The sequence below is a fragment of the Nipponia nippon genome, unplaced genomic scaffold (genome assembly GCF_047370975.1).
Source record: "Nipponia nippon isolate SJK-2023a ecotype South Korea unplaced genomic scaffold, ASM4737097v1 scaffold_1, whole genome shotgun sequence".
Classification (NCBI taxonomy): domain Eukaryota; kingdom Metazoa; phylum Chordata; class Aves; order Pelecaniformes; family Threskiornithidae; genus Nipponia; species Nipponia nippon.
The window spans coordinates 37,652,769-37,672,270 of NW_028262290.1; the positions used below are offsets into that span (position 1 = coordinate 37,652,769).

The 19,502-nt window shown below is 41.0% G+C and overlaps 1 protein-coding gene across 1 annotated transcript in view; it reads left to right on the forward strand.

The window, feature by feature from the left end:
* The first annotated feature begins 17,665 nt into the window (after positions 1-17,665).
* Positions 17,666-19,502, forward strand: part of CPA6 (carboxypeptidase A6) — an 86,395-nt gene continuing 84,558 nt past the window's right edge. Inside the window, exon 1 of the mRNA XM_087735154.1 lies at positions 17,666-17,763. Within this exon, the coding sequence (XP_087591280.1) occupies positions 17,666-17,763 (98 nt within the window). The remainder of the gene's footprint in view (positions 17,764-19,502) is intronic.

Consider the following 19,502-nt stretch of genomic DNA (forward strand, 5'->3'; position numbering starts at 1 on the left):
AGCCTAAAGTTATGCTGTGAAGAATACTGTCTCCAAGCTCCCTCGTTGTTCAGCAGTGAAAGAGAAGTTTTCTTGGGCACAGTTCAACACAAGAACAACTTGGAAGCCTCGGGTTATTAGTTTTACGTGACTTAAGTTAACAGGACGTAAAAGAGCCTTTAAGAGGCACTTTGTATAGTAAGAAGAACTGGGGCTTTGCGGGATTTTTTTGTGTTTTTTACATTATTTTTGACAGCTCAAAAATATTCCATAATTCTGCAGATCCATAAAATGTTAATTCTCAGTGAGTAACACTGTCAAATTTCTTATAGGAGAAATTTCTAGGGAAAGATGCTACTTTTTATTGGGCATAGCCTAGGGTATGATGTCCCTGTAACTTCCTCTGCGATTTTATTATTTCCCCAAGCCTACCTGACAACAACTGCCATTTCAGTCTGACAGCAGGGAAATGCAACAACAAGAGTTAGAGAACAAGATAACACCCATTTTGACATGATTACCATATTGAAAAAAAATTAAAAGATCTGCTGTTTGGTTATGGGCATATAAGGTATATAACTAGGTACACTTAAGTCTTGGGTGGGGAACAAGGGAAGGGAGGAAGGGAAAGCACTGCCTGCCTGCACTCACTAATTCCACAATTATACTGCAGGCACTGTTGGGATCCCCTGTTGCAGAGACTCACACCCAGCTACCTTTGCGTTGTAGCAGCTTACTGGTTTACATTATCCCACTCTGTCACTTATTCACAATAAACCTCACATTAAGCTGCAATAGCTTAGTCATTACAATATTTTGACTCAAATAGTATAACAAAATTCTACTGATAGAACTAATATTCTTAGACCATCATGATTATAACATGGAAATTCTCATATATTTTGAGGGGGAAAAAAAAAAACAAACCAACAATTTAGAAATTATCAGTTTGAGATGCACATAAAGAAATTGTATGATCTATAAAAAGCTTATTAATAAAATGGTTTGCACTACTAAAGTGAAACATGCTAATTAAACTTCTCAGTGGCCATTTCAGAATCAGACATATATATTATTCATAGTGTTGTGGTTATGGTAAATACCTGAGATACATTTCCCAAGCCTTACAATATTTATTTTAATACTATAAAACTGTATTTTTCTAGTGCAAGTGCTTAGCGGTAAAGAAATTAAATAGCTTATAGAAAACAAAATGGATATACTGATTTTGAAACACAAGTGCTTCTGATACATAAGTGACAAAACTGGATGGAAATATAATAATGTGGTTAAACATTGGTTAAAAGATAGTAGACCAGATCCTGGTCCTACATACCTTACCCACAGGAGTTGACCCATACACGCCTGGATGGCAGGCTAGCACATCCTGATGCTCCAAACCATGCACACACATCTTAAATGCACCTTAAATTCTTCCCATGAAGAAACCTGAAGTGATATAGAATCCAAATAACTCTTACTGCAAAGTAAGCAGTTAAAGATATGTATGCACGTGTGATATATTAGTCCTCCATGGAATGTAAAAATTTTTAGATGGGGTCTGAGTGATTTTATGATAATGGCAGGAGATTTACAGTAATATAAAATGGTTACATTTAGGGGATTGTCTTAAAATATTTCCATGATGCTTAGAATTCTTCCGATATATATCAGAGTTAAGATGTATTGTAGTGGTCGAGCAGCTGGAATGATAGCCCATTATACATTACAGAGTGAGAAACAAGTTTAATTCATTCCTTATAAAGAGGAGATCTTGGCCTTCATATGTAATTCGGGTTATAATTCACTGCAAGCAGCCTAAAGGGGATTTTTCTGTTATTTTAATCACCATGAGTTCACTCAGACAAAGCCTTCTTTCAGATCAAATTAATAATCCTATCTGGTAATATTCCATGCATTGCAGCTAAACTTTCTAGACAATTGGCTAGCTACAGGGGAATGGAAATTTGTAATGCCAATGCAGTGTTCTCCACAGCCGTACCAGAATGTAAAGCAAATGGCACACCTTTAGCAACTTTTCCTCATTTGGGTTCCTGTTTATCCTATTTATGCAACAAGTTGATTCTTAAGATCTCTTATACATTGATTTCTTAATTTTTTTCTTTCTGGCAAGCATTCAGCATGTGATAACATCTAGCTGTTTGTTAGCTTGTTCTCTTGTCAGATCCTTTGAACTGATTAAACAGCTTAGCAAACTGATTTTTCATCACGTTCAAAGCTGAAACCTGCTCCATCACTTTCCATCAAAGAAGATAAGATTACAAAGGTGCCAACACATTAGTGGCCTCTGAAAAATCTCTTTCATTCCTACCTTCAATGGTAGTGCTATTTCTTCTGAAAAAAAATTCTATGCAACCAACTATACAGACTAAACTGGTGCTAAGAAACACTGTGGTGTTTCACTGTGGCAAAACAGTTGTTTTAAGCAACTGGTACGTCCTGTTCCAACATCACTGATATTTCTTAAGTTAGAATTTCAAGGTCCACAGTTCCTGTAAAAGTCCTACTCAAGTAACCCAAATATCCTGTTTAGGGACTATATAGTTATATTAAATGATGTTTCCCATAAAAAGGTAAACCAAAGGCATAGGCATTTTGTTTCCTTTGGTTTTGAGGATTTTCTTTCCAGTGTCACAGGACTACTAAATACTGTTCAAGAAAAAATGGTTGCCAGAGCCAGAGGTGATTGTTGCAATTCCAGAGAAACTGTTTTTTTACCAACTCATCTCTCACATGCTAAAATCTGAATGTAGCAAATAAATTGCGTGTATATATATATAGAACTGGAACCAGTCTTCTGCTTAAAATTAACCAGGGACTTAATTATACATAGGCTAAGTTAGCTGCTAAGTACTCTTATTTGCCATCATTCTAATTTAAAGGAAATAGATTTATCTGCAGGTGCTTGGAAATTAACGAAAAGATTTAGTGGTGCCTTGTCAAAAGCTCACTATGCCTTTTCCATGGAATTTATCCAAGAGACGTATCCTGTTTCTAAATGCCAGGCACTATCTATATAACTAATAGGTCACTGTGAATTTTAGTTTATGTAAACAAGTTGGGCAGAACATGCAGAAGGTATCAGAGTTCAGTCTGCCTGCTGCTAGACTGAGGGAATATACCAAGGCAGAGCTCATCCTACTTCCATTTTCAATGGACCTGATTATTTTGAAGTTTAATTTGAACACATGTGTTTATCCTTTTGCAGCTCAGTTGAAAGAACAGCTATGTATGTGGCAAGTAGAGAATAAAGAGCGCCTAAAAGACTCACAGGCTAGAAATATCAGTCAGTGGTGATCTTGTTTTTCCTACAGTGCTGCTCCTAGTCTGTCTTTAGACAGTCTTGAGAAAGGAGATGAACATGAAATACACTGTCCAACAGCAGCCTGGAAAAGACTCTGTGGCTTAGTCAAGACACAAACCTCTTCCAATTTCCCCTTGCTAAAGGGGAAGGAATAATTTGTGTGTGATCTTTGCCTATTATATAATCCTTCCACCACAAATGTTGGGAAGATCCGTGGCTCTATTAATTCTCTAATTTCCTTCCCACATCGCTTCCTTGACACAAAAGCACGTTGACATCTGCCTACTCATCACAAGTGTGTTACTGACTGGCATAAGTGTTAAAATGTAGTCTTAATCTAGATATATATCAGTTTGTATGTATAAATCTGCAAAGTTCAAAGGGAGATAAATTTTTAAAGAAAGTAAATGATATGGTATTTCCTAAATAGCCAGAGTTAGAAGAGCTCATCAGTGCAGTAAACTGTGTTTATGGGAGTCTGTCAAAACTTTGTCTCGCCACTATGCCAGGCCATCTTGCACCAAAATTAAAATATATTCTTCAGGCCAATGTTATATCATGTTTTGACCTTGGACCCTTTGAGCTCAAATAAGAGTGAAACAGTGGCAGCAAATTTGAAAAGACTGTTAATCCAAAGCCTAGCAAGTACACAAGAAAGGAGGATTCTGGGCTGCATTAATAGCAGTGTAGCCAGTAGATTGAGGGCAGTGATTATTCCCTTCTGCTTGGCACTTGTTAAACGGCATCTAGAATACTGTGTCTAGTTTTGGGGCCCCAAAACAGGAGAGACATCAGTGGAGGGCCACCGAAATGCTTGGGGGCTGGAGCACTCCTATGAGAAGCGCTCCTGGACCTTCAGCCCAGAGAAGAGACAGCTTTTGGAGGGAGACCGAATAATATTCTGCCAGTAACTATGAGGAGATCGTTGAAAAGACAGAGCCAGGCTAATACAGCAGTGCATGGTAGGACCACAAGAAACAACAGGCACGTTGAAGCAAGAGAAGCTCAGCCAACATACAGAGAAAACCTTTTTCACTTTGAGGACAGTGACCGTGAAAGAGGTTGCCCAGAGAGGAAGCACAGTCTCTCTTCTTAGAGGTTTTCAAAATCTGACTGGATAAAGCCCTGGTCTGATCTCATATATGTGTGTCTTTTAAGCAGAAGGTTGGGTTAGAAACCTCCTGAAATCCTTTCCAACCTAAATTTTCCCATGATCCTATGCAATAGTCTTAAGAGAAAGGGGATTAATCTAGTTGAGTGTCCTCTGTGTACACTTACTCAGGACATTAATTTTTTGCTGCTAAACTAAATGTCATTTATCAGTTTCATTAGTGAGGGGTATGAACATGTTATCACAGATACAACTACAATGATCATACTATTGATATTTTAGTGTTGCATAGACATACTACCACTAGCTTAAATCAACTGAGGGAATTAAATGGGAGGGGAGAGGAAAGAAAGGGAGAAACTGCTGTGTTGAGGGAATGTAATCACCTGAGGGTGAGAGTTCAGGAGGCAACTGGAAAAGGCAGCTAAGATAAAAGAGAGAGGAACTTGAAAGGAATCTGCAAAGGAACCACTTCAAAGAGTGAGGAAGAAGAAAAAGAGGAAGATGTAGTCATAGAGAACTAGAAGACCTGGAAACTAATGGACAAGTAACCTGAATGAATAGACGGAGGGACGGGAAATTCTAACAGGATGCACTTCACTCTGAAAGGAGCGTTGACCACACCAAAGTGCCTCAGGAAGGTCCTACCTGCCTCCCTTCGTTTATGGCAGCCCAGTCTTTTAGTGGGGGAGCCGGTCTACCAGGAGCCGATGCGGAAGCCTTCCAAAACTTTCACACAGGCTGCTGCAACAACAGACTGCCTCAAGACACAACAAAGTCAGTGAGGAAGTTAGCAAAGTATGTTTTACTGACCACTGGTTAATATATTTCATATTACCCCCAAAAATATACAGGAAAATATGCATGTTTACTTGATTGATCATAGAGGGTTTTCTTAAACTACGCTATGCTCAGGTACAAACCTGCACCTTGTTTCAATGCCAAACAGATCCCAAAGACTGAAAGCAAGGTTTTAGTGCATACATCGGAATCAATAAATACAGAAAAGGTCTTTTGTCATATATACATATATACATATATATATATATATACACACCCCTATTTTTATTATGCTAAGGTGCTAAATACTGACAAAAAAATAAATCCACGATATTTTATAGTTTTTGTCATGCACAGTTTAAAGTTGCAAGAGCATGTGTCAGCTGTAGGAGGTGCAAATGTGTCATTTCTGACACTAGATGGCAGGAGATTGAAGTAAATTATTTCCAGTGGGTCAGAGTAGCCTTCTTAATAAATCAGTTTAAAAACCAAATGCCTGCCGTTTTGTAAATTGGGTAATAAAATCAAACTGAAAGATACAGTGAAGATTCTGAAATAAAGCAGAACAGACTTTTATGTTTTTAAAGCTAAGATGTTCCTTGGAGAATGACTGTTCAAATATACACATATAATCTCAGTAATTAAATGGAGTTCATCATGGGTTAAAAAGATGGTGGAACTGATTCTGCAAATTTCAAACCCCAGTGATATTTTCCCAGATGTGATTAGAAGCCGGTATTGTATTTAGAAACAAAACTACACGTAAGAAAGTTGTGAAGCCTCAAACCTCAGAGTCTGTGTTTGTTAGAAAGAAAGATCAGGATGAAACCTAATGGGAGAGACAGACTATTCCACACCAAGCAAAGGCTTTTTGTATCTTCTACTAAAGTGCATATCCACACGTTTAGTACGAAAGAAATTGTAAAGAAGGGAATGTGGCATTTTTACTGAGACATTTCAGTGGTCAAAGTAACTAGTTCCTGGTCAACTACCAAAAGAAGACCCTGAAGCTTTGGCTGCAATTACCTATCTCATGCCACAAGTGATCTGCACTAGCTAAAAAGACAGAGTATGTCTCTACAGCTATATGGGGCTACTCTGCAAAAACAGCACAGTGAGTTGTGGTGATATGTTGTCATTCTGATTCTTTGAACTTTGAATGTCATTGAATGCTTGGAAGGATACAAGACTCCAAAAGACATCCTCGCTTTTGCATTCATTAAGTGTTTTGTCAGTCTGTTTCTTTATCAGAACTATGTTCTAGAGCAGTTACTAGCTACATCTATCACACAAGGCTGTAGTTAAGATAACGTAGAGCCAGTAAGACTAGCTGGCACTTTTCAGTTTTCATTAAGTGCTCTTTGAAAATGGTGAGTATCATTATACCTCTTTTCTAGACAGGGAAACTTAAGCTGAAAAAGATGATGTAATTTGTGCAGCGTCATCAGCAGGCTCGCAGCAAGGTCCAGTCAAAAAGTTAAGTCCCTCAGACTCCTAGCCCAATTCTAGCCACCGTCTCCCAAGAGCACAGTAACCCATAAATAGATTCTGGTTTCTTTTGTCATCTAGCAATTTTGCTTTTATATTGATATTTTATACGTAGGGGGTGATTAGGAGGTCAACTATCCCCTTGTAGTGGAAACTGGGCTAGTCCCAATCTCCTACTAAACCACCTCAGCTGATGGTCCCTTCCACATTTATTGTGGATCCTATCAAATATAGGATACTTGTCTCAGATGTTATAAATTATCCATTTACAAATAGGAAAAGCAGATCATACCTAACTTAAGTCACCCAAATGATTCTCTGTAACTCACTGCTCCTCTGTTTATTGTGCTGGTTGAATTTGGTTTGTGAGTAAATGCCTTCCAGTAGTGATTTTACATTTACTTCCAAATCACAAACGAAAGTCCTAGATCAGACTTAATACTTATATCTATGGAGCCTTGCTTGGATGGTTCCCATTAATTACAGTTTCCTAATAACCACTGCTTTCTGTGTTTATCTGTCAGCTAGTTCTTAGGCTGTAAATTTGCACTTTATTGATATTGCATAGAGCTATTCTTGATTTGTGCTAATCAGAACATCAGGCAATATGAAATAATGCATTGTACTTCTCAAAAGTCTGAATATATTGCACCTATATGGCAATCAACCAAACTCCCAGAGGGGTAGCTTATACTTTGTGAACAAATGTCAAGCATACTTGACTTAAATCTTTTGAGGTATCTTTTTTCATAAACCATACTGACTAGCATTACTTCCACTCCAACCCTCAGACTTTTTTTCTAACTGCACCCTGTATAAACCACTCCTCTCTCTTCCCTAGGACTGTGTGCCAGACCAACAAGCTTATGCTTACCTGGATCAGCCGCTTTGCATTTGTAATATATAATACGGAACAGTATTTGACTTTTCCAGAAACTTTTCAGAAATCCAGTATTTATTTAAAATCATTAGGGGCCAAGACACAGCTTCTCTGGCCATGCTGATTAATATTTTTTTTATCCCTTGTTAGATATTGTTCATGTTCCTCCTTGATTACTGCTGAAATGACTTCCCAATTCTCTTGTGGTATAAGGATACAATGTTGCTTCTTGCTTCTTTCCAAATACAGAACAGATTTTCCTATTGAACACTTCTGCTATTTCTGCATTACTATTAACAATTTACCCATCAAGCAGTGGCTCTTTGCCACTGCTAGGATTTACACTGTACACAATGTATTTAAACTCTTTTGTTCTTAGGCTTTCCAGTCATTAATTTCTTCCTGATGGTTTTAGATCCACTTATAATTCAGAATTTATGAAGCGTAGAGTATGTGTATCCACTGCTATATATTTCTTCTTTTTTCTTGTTGCATATTGGGTTGTTGGGGTTTTTTTTAATTGCTGCACCTATTTCACTACTGCAGCAGGATGGGCTTTTATCCAGTGCTGTCCTATTTTCTGGGAAATAGAAACTGTTGAATTGTGTCTTCAGGCCATAAAATAACTTCTTCTCAAAGAACATTCAATTCAATACAGTTTTTATTTCCGCATATTAGAGTAGTGTTTAGGAAGTAACGCATCTTTTTCATTTAGCCTTTAACAAATCTCACTCAGTGCCTTTCCTGGGCTTTGTTAATATGTTGATCCACAAGTACTGAAGACCCCACAATTCTTTCTTAATCAGCTTTCAAACAGGTAACTGTATTTAATGTGAAAGACCTTACCGTTACATGCTTTTTACTCTCTCCACCCTTGCTACATGGGTTACAAGTATTTTCTGTACAGTAGAGTATCTGGTCTTTTTGAGGCATTCCAGAGGAAGACTGTATTACAGCTGATCTACTGTGCTGGTTTTGGCTGGGGTAGAGTTCATTTTCTTCATAGTAGCTAGTATGGGGATATGTTTTGGATTTATGCTGGAAACAGTGTTGATAATACAGAGACGTTTTCATTACTGCTGAGCAGTGCTCACACAGCATCAAGGCCTTTTCTGCTTCTCACCCCACCAGTGAGTAGGCTGGGGGTGCACAAGAAGCTGGGAGGGGACACAGCTGGGACAGCTGACCCCAACTGACCAAAGGGGTATCCCACACCATATGACATCATGCTCAGCATGTAAAGCTGGGGGAAGAAGAAGGAAGGGGGGATGTTCAGAGTTATGGTGTTTTGTCTTCCCAAGTAACCACTATGCGTGATGGAGACCTGCTTTGCTGGGGATGGCCGAACGCCTGCCTGCCAATGGGAAGTAGTGAATGAATTCCTTGCTTTAATTTGCTTGCATGCGCGGCTTTTGCTTTACCTATTAAACTGTCTTTATCTCAACCCACGAGTTTTCTCACTTTTACTCTTCTGATTCTCTCCCTCATCCCACCAGCGGGGAGTGAGTGAGAGGCTGTGTGGTGCTTAGCTGCCAGCTGGGGTTAAAGCACATCATCTACAAAGGGATGCCATCACTTATCTGTATTTCTGGCAGGTAACAGGGAATAATGACGGAATGTGCAACTGCTTCTAAACCACCCGATGGCATTTTGAACACCAAAGATGCATGGAATGGAAGGAAACATCATGGCACTTCTCTTCCTCTGGAGGATAAGAATATATTCCAACAGTGGGATGGTACAACCTTCAGATAGCTGTGTGGCAATTTCCTCTTAAGCATTGACCTTCCCAGCTGTTAGAGAAAGCTCTAGATTATCAGTCTGAATCCTTGGATTTAATCCAGAGAGTACTGTCTCTGAGCTGAGAGATTTTCACTATGGAAACAGTTTCCATGGTGCATGGATAGTCTAATTCTGACTATCAGATATATCAACCAATTTGACAAAATTTGACCAAAGTACATACAGACTTATTTTCCATTTTCTTGGAAACAACAGTATTCTCAGCTGCAGTCATTTGTTTATCCCCAGTGATAACTGCATCACAGGAAGGAAAATGGGATTCTGCCAAAATACTTCCATATTAACAAAGATGTTACTTGGATAGACTATCCCTGACAGGTCATATGGATCTTCACAACTAAGCTTTGCAATAATAGAGGGCAGCAAACTGTAATTCATTCCCAGGGAAAAGGTCCTACAGCTCTTATGTGGTGTCTTAGAATAAGAAGAGTTTTCACTCTATGGAGCCCAGGTTCAAAAATGTTCATTGCTTGTGCGGTATGTCAGGTGCATGTTGTGGGCAGGAAAGCAGGACACCAGCTAGGCTGGAAAATAAAAAGTTTAGCAAGATAGTTGAATTGATAATTAAATAATTGAATTGATAATTGAATCTGAATTGAGTTTTTTCACCTGGAGAACTTATCTACTATACTTACTTAAGCTTCACGTATACCTGGGATAAATGTTATCATAAAGGATTACCCCACTTCTACAGTCACACAGAGATTGAAGGATGATATGTGAAATGCTTTTAACAGTGTTGAGAAACAGCAGAGAAAGGCATCGCTTACAGAAGTAACTTGTTGCCATCCACTGACTACTCAGAGAAGTGAAACACAGTTTAACAGCTCTTAAGGGGTAAAGGTATCTTCTGCTCTGCTCGGCTGTTACTGCTTAGTGTCTTCATATGTTTACATTCGTGGACAGTAATACAGCAGCTGAAAAACTTTTTTTAAAAAATTTATTGCTTTCAGGTTTTTTTCTTGTTCCTCCAACAGTAAAACAGCCTATCAAGAGACAAGTAAATTTTTACATTTGGGGTGTGTGTGTGTATGTGTCATTTGCTCATGCAGGGAAATTTAATCAATCCAAGTAAAAATAAAGTGAAAAAAAATTTGCACTCCTGTGTCCCAGCCACTTGTTGTCATGCCTGAAATCACCATGTTTAAGAGACCAATGAGTGATGAAGACTACCTGCTACCCAAGTTATCAAACACTAGGTACTTTATCTAAGGAAGAAAGAGAGACGCTGCATTCAGATCACATGCTGTAAGGTCTAGCTTAGATGTCACACTCAGATAACTCTCCCTATCAATAGCAAAGAGAAAAAGCTAAAATGACATCTAAAATGTTCTTTAGCTATATCATGTGTCCTTCCTGCACTGTAACGCTGTGTGAAACAGCATTACCAACACAGATGTCAGGTGAAAACAAGTCTTGGTCTGCCCTGGAGGAAAATACTAATGAGCATCTTTAGCAGTTTTGTTTTTCTTTCTACAATCTGTTTTGGGTCCTTTCTCACTAAAGAGTTAGAAACAGTTTTACAGGTTGTCCTTTAAAATTTTTGAATGGAAAGAGTACAGAATAGTTCACTTCTAAAGGAAGGGGTCCCCAACAGCAGATTACTACAGGTAACTTTTTAGGCATATTCTAATCTTTCAGTGCAAATTTCTGGATCCCACAACTTCCACCAGATGATGAAATGATGAAATTCTTTCCTGAACCAAAATTTTGTAAAGTCAGTTCTTGTTAAGTCAGTAGAATATTTGTCAAATTAACTCAATGGCTGTAGATTCCAAGTAGAGCGTTAATCAGAAATATGGGGGTTTGAGTTCAGATTATTTTTTTGGCATTGTATTTTCATATTTATGACTACTCTGCAACTTCTGGTACCCACAAGCTTCTGCCACCGTGCCTCTTCTGGTTTTGTAACCATTCGCCTCTGATTTGAACTGCAAGGCTATGCGTACGTTCACTGCTTCAGCTACCACACGGAGGAGATATAGATAAACATCAAGTTAATGTCAGGGAGCAGGAAAAGCTGGTAGCTCCCTGTGGGCCAGGAGCATTAGAGGCTCCCCAGGGAGGCAGGGCACCACAGGGCAGCCAGGGGCACCAGTAGCAGCCCCAACCCCAGGCACTGGGCACCTCCCTGGGGACAGGGACAGGCCTGAGCCAGGCCGGGACGTGGGCCCACGGGTAGGCCCAGCTTGGTGGGGCCCATGGCTGGGCAGGGCTGTGGGCAGCTGGAGACCGTCCCTGCTGCGGCATCTCTGGGGCAGGGGCTGACAGGGGGCCGTGGGCAGGGCTACTGGCAGTTCTCGATCTCCCAACTGAAACAATTTCCTCTCATGGCCGAGCTCATGTGCATGCAGTTTATTTGAAAAGTTGATGACAGACAGGTGGTGTTGTCTCGCTGTGATGCTGCCTGCTTGTAAGACACAAGGATGTTTGCATTAAATATGCTTTTGGGGTTCCTCTTGTTTTCCTCCTCTCTTCTCTTTTCTGACATATTTCACCAGATCTAGACTTTATTCCCTGGCTTTTTAACATTTCAGAACTGGAATGACAGAATCCTGTAATACCAGAATCCTGTAATACCAGTATTTTTCACCATTCATGTTTTCCAGCCTTTTCAGCATTTTTCAGTATTCAAGTTGCATAAAGCTCTGAAGTACATGCTACCTAATTATATACAGTTTCAGGCTATTGAGGCATCCAAATTTGAAGGAGGACAATCAAAATATCATTCCAGGCACAGATGGTAAAATGACCTGATAATTACCAGGCAACGTTAAGGGTGAGAAAGGGAGGAGGAGGAAAGACACTTTTCATGCCAGTGCAGCTGACAGATAAATTAACAACTCAGTAGTTTCTGTTTCACCTACCTCCAGTATGATATTCTGTGTACTGTTCCCTTTCGTCCCAGAAGATATTATGATAGTCCACTGCACAACATCTGCAGCTGGGAGTTGTCTGGGGAGTCGCACAGCACGCTATTGTACTGAACTTACTCCTTCAAACGTACCTTTTCCTTCCACATATTTTCATATGTGCACATATGGTAAATGCTAGTTGATAGAAATAAAACCTCGGCACCTGTCATCTTTTGTGCACAGTAGCTGCTATGGAGCAGTTATAAACACAGTTTGCTGGTTCAGAAGTCACTTAGATTTCTCAGTGTTTCAAAATAAACATTGTTATTATTTTTCTTTCTTCTCAGCGTTATAAAAAGTCATTATTTGGTACCCAACGATTGCAAATAACATGTATATTAAAACTAGATACTGAACATAATCTTTCATCGTGAATATGCGGCTCCCCTTGGAGTAAAAGAAGTGAAACTGTATCTAAGCCTGACTATGCTCAAACAAGTTTGAGACTCTGGGAACTAATATGTTTGCCTTTTAGATTAAAAATACAATCTAATGCAAATTCACTAATGGCGTGTGTTCCAGTGGTTATTGTCAGGAGACGCAAATGCTAGACTTACAGTTGCTAAAGACTTGCTCTTTTTCCTGGGACAAATTATTCGGCCTCCCCGTATCTTAGTATCCCCATCTGCGAAACAACTCGGAAGTACTGGCTACAGTTAGAGGAAGGCCGAGATCTTTAATGACTGTAAAGTACAGAAATTCAGAGAGGGCTGGAGGAATGTGCAATACAAGTTCAATGTGTTACTAGACACAAATTATTTGTACAGAAAGTAAATACACATGATTTATGTAGGAGGTGCAAGAAATTTTTAAATTGCCATCCTCATATTTCCCAGTCCAAAATTTTCACCAGAACAGAAAAGCCAGAGAAATCTCTTGCCTAATGAAAGACTGTATTTTTACTCAAATAAAAATCCTGTAGGTTCCGATACAGGAAACCTTTTATGATGTTGTTTCTCTATGAGTGCTTTGTAAAGAGATACCTGAGACAAAGTCTACATATAGTCACACTGCAATTTGTTTATCCAGTTATATACACCTCTTGCTTAGGGAAAAAAAAAAGTTTTACAGAATTGTCATGAGCAATGCCTTTTTTCCAGAACTCTTGGCCAAAAGTTTAAAACCAAGTGGCCACATGTATCTTAAGGCAGAATCTCAAGACAGAACAAGCTTTCCTTCACAATGTTGCTTGACGCAGATCGTACAAAGAATTTTTTTTCTCCTATGGGTAGTTTTAAGAAGGAATTCCATATGTATAAGGCAAGCTATGAGCACAAGTATAGCAGTCTTTTCAAGACTAAGTCCATGCTAAGGAACAGAACTCATCAGGTTTGTAATACTGTCATCCGATGTTATCTATCAGTATGGTTTCTAAAGACTCCTATGGGGGGTTGATCTGTTGATGATTTGTCTGTTACACATCTTATTTCCTTTAGCTGCTTCTAAAGCATACCTGTATTTAAATGTCTCTCATTTCTACAAAACAGAAAAGAATATTTAACCTGTGTTCCTGTCCCCTTGCAGAATAACAGAATAATAGCAGAACAGACCATGGAAATACTGTAAGTGAAAGAGTTCCATTCTTTCACTTAATCGAACCATTTTATAACAGTTCAGTGCCATTGACACAAATCCAAATAAAATGACTGGGTTATAGTAATGCAGCATCCCCAAGTAAGCTGAAGACAGAATGTCAAGATTCTTAATTGCAAAACTCATCCCTTTCAAAGACACTTGTAATTCATTTTAGAAAGCTAATTACATCCAAATACCCGCCAAGGCTATGTTCAGCACTGGTTTGTTGTTACAAAACTAGCTGATCATTTATTCTTTCTCATGCTGCCATATCTTAGGCCACAGCGAGGGCAGGGTGATGGTGACACCTTCGCAAGTACCGGTTGTCAGCAGACCCGGGAAGAAGGACCAGAGAGCTGTGTTAACAGGCTGAGCGGGAGGTTGAAGAAGCTTAAAGGAGATGGGAGTGGGGTCGGGGAAGGATGCAGGGGAAGGTAGCAAACCTACATAGAGAAGCACAGGCACTCTAAGTGTCTTGCCTCTGCAGCAGCCTGGTACCCCAACTAGGTTGAGACTAGCTCAGGTACCAACAGCAGCCTGTCCCTGACAGTACAAAGCTCAGCACAACCTGAATAACCAACCCTAGGAGTGGGTAAGTCCTCAGGTTATCAGCTCTCTGTTGCTACAGTAGCACTCCTGACTACACAGAGTGGTTAGTTACAGTTAACTCGGCCATGGCACTCATGCATGGATTATATTGCTTTCATGTTCTTTTAGACCCCAAACCAAATCCAGCACAGAATCGGCAGGGCTGCTTTCACTTGTCCTTCATCTGTCAAGGTCTCTGTGTGAGTTAAAAGAAATGGAGACCGGATCTTGAAAAGGACATTGCACTCAATCAACTTCAATCTTCTTTAACCAGTTACAGGAGTGCAAATCCCAGCATGAACATGCTTATTCCAATTTATTATTAACCAGTATGATTTAAACTAGAACAACATAAACCTTGTTTAAACTCCTGTTTCTGAACCATTATGGCTCTAACAAATGTACAGCAAGGATTGCTTATTCAAGCTAACACAGCCTTCTCATGAAGGTGAGAGTTGGGACAGCTCAAAGGTATAAAACATGTTTATAAGAAACTATTTCCCGTTTTCTGCTCTTCTGTGCAATTACAGGCTTCTCAATAAATGGCATGTTCTCAAGTTCAGGTACCAAATGTAGGCTGCCTGCGCACTCACTTTACGTGAAGCCTTTCTTGTTTTCATGCCATGTAGAACTGCCTCTGTTTCGGCAGCCTGTGTTCCTTGTAAAGTGTGGGATACTGTGATAAATCCCACATTTTGATTCATTAAGAGGGAAAGCATATCTCAGTCGTCTTTCTCCTGTTCCTTCACAGGCTCTCATCACCTCCAAGTCAAAGCTGCACACCAGAACCCTTGGTGTTGGCAATTCCTCTTTTCGGCTCCAACAAGTGAAGGAAAAGAAACTCTTACTTTCTTTCTCCCAAATCCTTTGCTTAGCTGGGTGCAAGTTTTATAGCCCCATCTTGTCAGGAAAGTAGGCTTACCACACGCGTAAATTCCAGGCTCAACTACAGCGTTTTAATCCTTTCCTAGCTGCCAGCATGATGGAGTTCCAGCCCTCCCTCGAGTCTGCCCCGTCGCCTACCATGATTTAAACTGATGGATCAGAGAGAGACTAAGGGATCTGTATCCCCATCGCTATCCCTACTTCTGTTAAAGCCCTTTTTGATATTTTTGAGCTATTTTTCTCTCCAGCTTCTCCACAGCTCTAAAGGTATATTTTTAGATTTTTCAATTTGTTTTAAACAGGCAGAAGTAGTACATATTAACAAAGATAGCAATACCTTTCTTTGAGTGTTTATTTCACATTCTGTTACTTATCTTCACTATATGGTTTTGGTGCTTGAACTCCTTTTCTTTCTCATATCTTCTGGCATTTTATTTTCAGGGAACGTTGCAGAAAGGTAGGATTTAAGACTGAAATCTAGAGCCACAGAAGCCCGTAATAAAATTCTCCCTAACTCCAATGGAGCCAAGTTTTCCTCTTGAAAGCAAAAATTTTAGAATAATAGCCAAACTATTTTGCAAACAGAAGCCAACAGTAAAATTCTTCCTAACTCCAATAGAGCCAGGTTTTCATCCTGGAAGCAAATATTTTAGAATAAAAGCCAAACTACATTTTGCAAACATTTTAATAAGTTGGTGTATTACCTGATGCACTTCAGGTGTAGCAAGGATACATAGTAAGAAAAGTAACCGAGTGTTAACAGCATGTGAAATAAAGCAGTGGCATTTGTTCCAATATCATACTCATGCCCTCCAATTCACGACAGCTGACTTTACCTTTGAAGTCACCTCTGAACGTACAGTAGAGCTTCTATTAAATAGGTGTCTGTAAAGTTAAAGCTGCATTTATTACAAGGCTGAAGATTTGCAGAAAAGGTTTGGGGTTTTGCCTGTAGTAAATAGAAAGTGTTTTCAACCGGAGGTGTACAACATCTCATGCTGAACACACATCTGTGTATGAGTGCACACACACGCAAATTCACCTCTGCGTAGCCTCACCAGAAATGAGTTTCAGATTTTAAGCAGCGTATGTTATGGGGGGACGGGCAGCTCAAGGGAGAGAACGCCAGTAACCAAACAGAAGGGAATAATCCTGCCCTGGACCAAGTCTTTTCCATCTCCAGACTCTATCACACAACTAGTGTCAGATTTGGTGCCAGTATGGAAAAGAGGGAAAGGAAAACCTTCATTTGCCTTTCAGCCATAGACTACGAAGTGTGTGTGGTTTAATACAGTCCTTTTTCAAAAAGCTCCCTGCGTCTCTGAAACATTAACAGGGATTTACAGTAGTTCTCACACGTGTTCAAATGTCAGCTGGTTTTATTTGTCTACAGCCCACTCGTTCCTTTTGCTCTCAGACAGGCTGAGAGTCAGTTGGTTTTGAAGCACTTTTTGCTCCTTTTTATGGAAGTCAACATAAAAGTATTGAAGGGGCTATCAATTTATTCCATATTGGCATTATACTTTTACCGACTTTTTCTTTAACAAGTACTCCATGTGTTTTCTATAAACTACAATTATTTGCCACAAAATTCTCCCAATTTTCCCTCCTATTTGCAGTGCTCCAGTGACTTACCTTTATGTGGATCTTTCACCCTCACCAGTGCAGAAAAGAGACAGCAAACCCCCAGTTTTCAAAAAAATGCTGAGATTTGGTTTTATTTTATTATAGCAGTCTCTCTTCCCCTTCCCACTACTGAGGCCCAAGAGTTTTGGCAACACTGGGAACTGGGAATCCCACTTTCTCCTCCCTTCGTGGTTCCTAAAGGACTCTCCACCGCTTGTGTTTTATGTAGGCGTCTCTCTGCCCTCTCATCAGACTCCACGCTTTCGCCCAGCCGGGAAAACCACGGCGGTAATCCCCGCGATGCCCCTTACTGCGCCTTAACGCGCCCTTGGCCGGCTGCCCCGCCGCCGCACCTGCAGGCGCAGCCCACCCCGCCGCACCCCGCTTCCCGCCGCTCCCGACGGAGCCGCCGCGCCCGCGGGGGGCTGCTCGCCGCCGCCCGCCCCTTGCCAGCCCCCGGCACCCCCCAGCCCTCCCGGGCGGGCGCCTCCCCGCCCCGTCCTGTCCCGTCCCATCCCGTCCCGCCGCCCTCCCCGTGCCCAAGCGCTGCGGGCGACGTCCTCCCCCGACTTTCTCCCCTCGCCGCTGGCGACCAGCGACACCTCCGACCGCCCCGCTCCTCCCGGCCCCCGCCTCCGCCCGGGCTTTGTGTGCGCGGCCGCCGCCACCTGGGGCGGGCGCGGCGGAGGTGGCGGTGGCGGCCCCGCACCATGCCGCTCCCGGGGCGCCCCGCCGCGCTCCTGCCCCTTTGTCTGCTCTGCCTCCAGGCTGCGCTGCCGCTCCGCGGCCCCCGCGGCCGCTACGCCGGGTAAGTCCCCGCGGCCCCGCAGCCGCGCTCCCTCCGCGAACCTTCCCCGGCGCCGCTAGCAAGAACCGGCTCGTGTCTGCGTGTTCGGGCTTCTCTTCCCGCCGCTGAGCCGTTTGTGCGCTTGGTTCCGTTCAGTTGTAGCGTGCTGCGGCGCTTTCTTGCGATAGGTACTGTGAGTCTCTGCTAGCAATAGGAAGGATGCTACGCTGGGGGGGGGGGGGGGAAGTTTTAGTGTCCTTGTAGAAAGAGAAACTGCCAGTATACGGGGGAGGGGGGAAGTTTTAGAGGCTTCACCGTGCGCTGAAACGAGTGAAGGTTTGTATTTTCCTTTAGGGGACAATTTTAATAGAACTTAAGGGTTTTTTTATAAAAGTTGAACAATGTGCAGTCCGACGGAATGCGTAAAAACCTCAACCAATGAGGGAACTTGATTAACCTTACTGTAAGCAAGTGAAGACGTTTACATGTAGCTCAAACAACTTTTTTTTTTTTTTTTTCATTTGAAGTTCAAATTTATGTTAGAAAGGGAAAGATTGAACTAAGTAGTAGTAGAAGGCAAACTGCGGTATCATTGCTAGGCTTTGCCTCCAAAGGGTATGTCCTTTTTGCCTTGTTTAGAGACTTTGTTTTTAGCAAGTATTTAACAAAATAGGTTTATGATGCAGATGAAAAGACAGCCAAACATAGGAGCATGAGAAGGCAGTGGCATCTTTTCACATACAGTATAAAATTCATTCAAACTGACCAGCGAATTCCTCAGGATAAGCACACCTCCCTGTGGAAGTAGAAGCTGTATTACTCTTTTTATTTTATTAAAGTAGTCAAGCCAAGCATGTAAATTCCACTACTAAAATGAAGTTTAAAAAATAACATTCCCTGAGCTTCAAGGATTTGGTAATGTGATATGAAGCCATTCACCCCTGGGTCACTATTAGTGATAGAAAGTAGCTAAACGATTGACAGCTGTTTCGCCATCTCTGTTCAGTTCCTCGGATCCCGGTATCCATCTGCACGGCGAAACCAAACCGGCCACCCCGGTCAGGAGCCCTCCTGGCAGTGCCAGAAAGGAACGGGACAAAAAAATAAACTGTTCTTTAAAGCCAGGGTCCTGTCCCAAGTTTTGTGCAGCAGCACCAGCACTGTTCTCTCTGTCTGGAGCCCTCTGCACAGTCGTGGTCTCAGTAAGACCCATTTTTTTGGAATTCAAGATTGTATTCAATTTGTTTGCAGACGACATTGAGATGAATAATGCATTCCCAGTGCTGGTACATAACTTTTTCTGAGTATTAGTTACATGAGCTATCTATTGATCGATGTATGAGATGTCAAAATACACATTTTAATATCCTCTACGTTTAAGTGAGATATTGTCAATCTATAATCAAGTTTGTTAAAACAGAAAAAAATGCATGCAGATTCAAGTATTGTGCCTCTGCTCATTTATGTGACTCACCAATTTTCTTAAAGTTTTAACAATAATTTTCTTGTTTAAGCATTTTATGTTCCTTGGGTGACGTGTGAAAGAACCACCCAAACTCTCCCTGTTGATCCCTGTCCTAGAAGCTTTTGCATGGAGTCTAGTCCAGAAAAATGAGACTTCTCATCACCTTCCAGGATTTGGGCAAGCACAACAAAAATCACTACTCAAAAAAAAGGCTAGAGTTCATTATAAAAACTCTTGGTCAATAGGCAATTGTAGTAGGGGGCCAAGATACATTTACAAGCCTTGCTGAAACTGT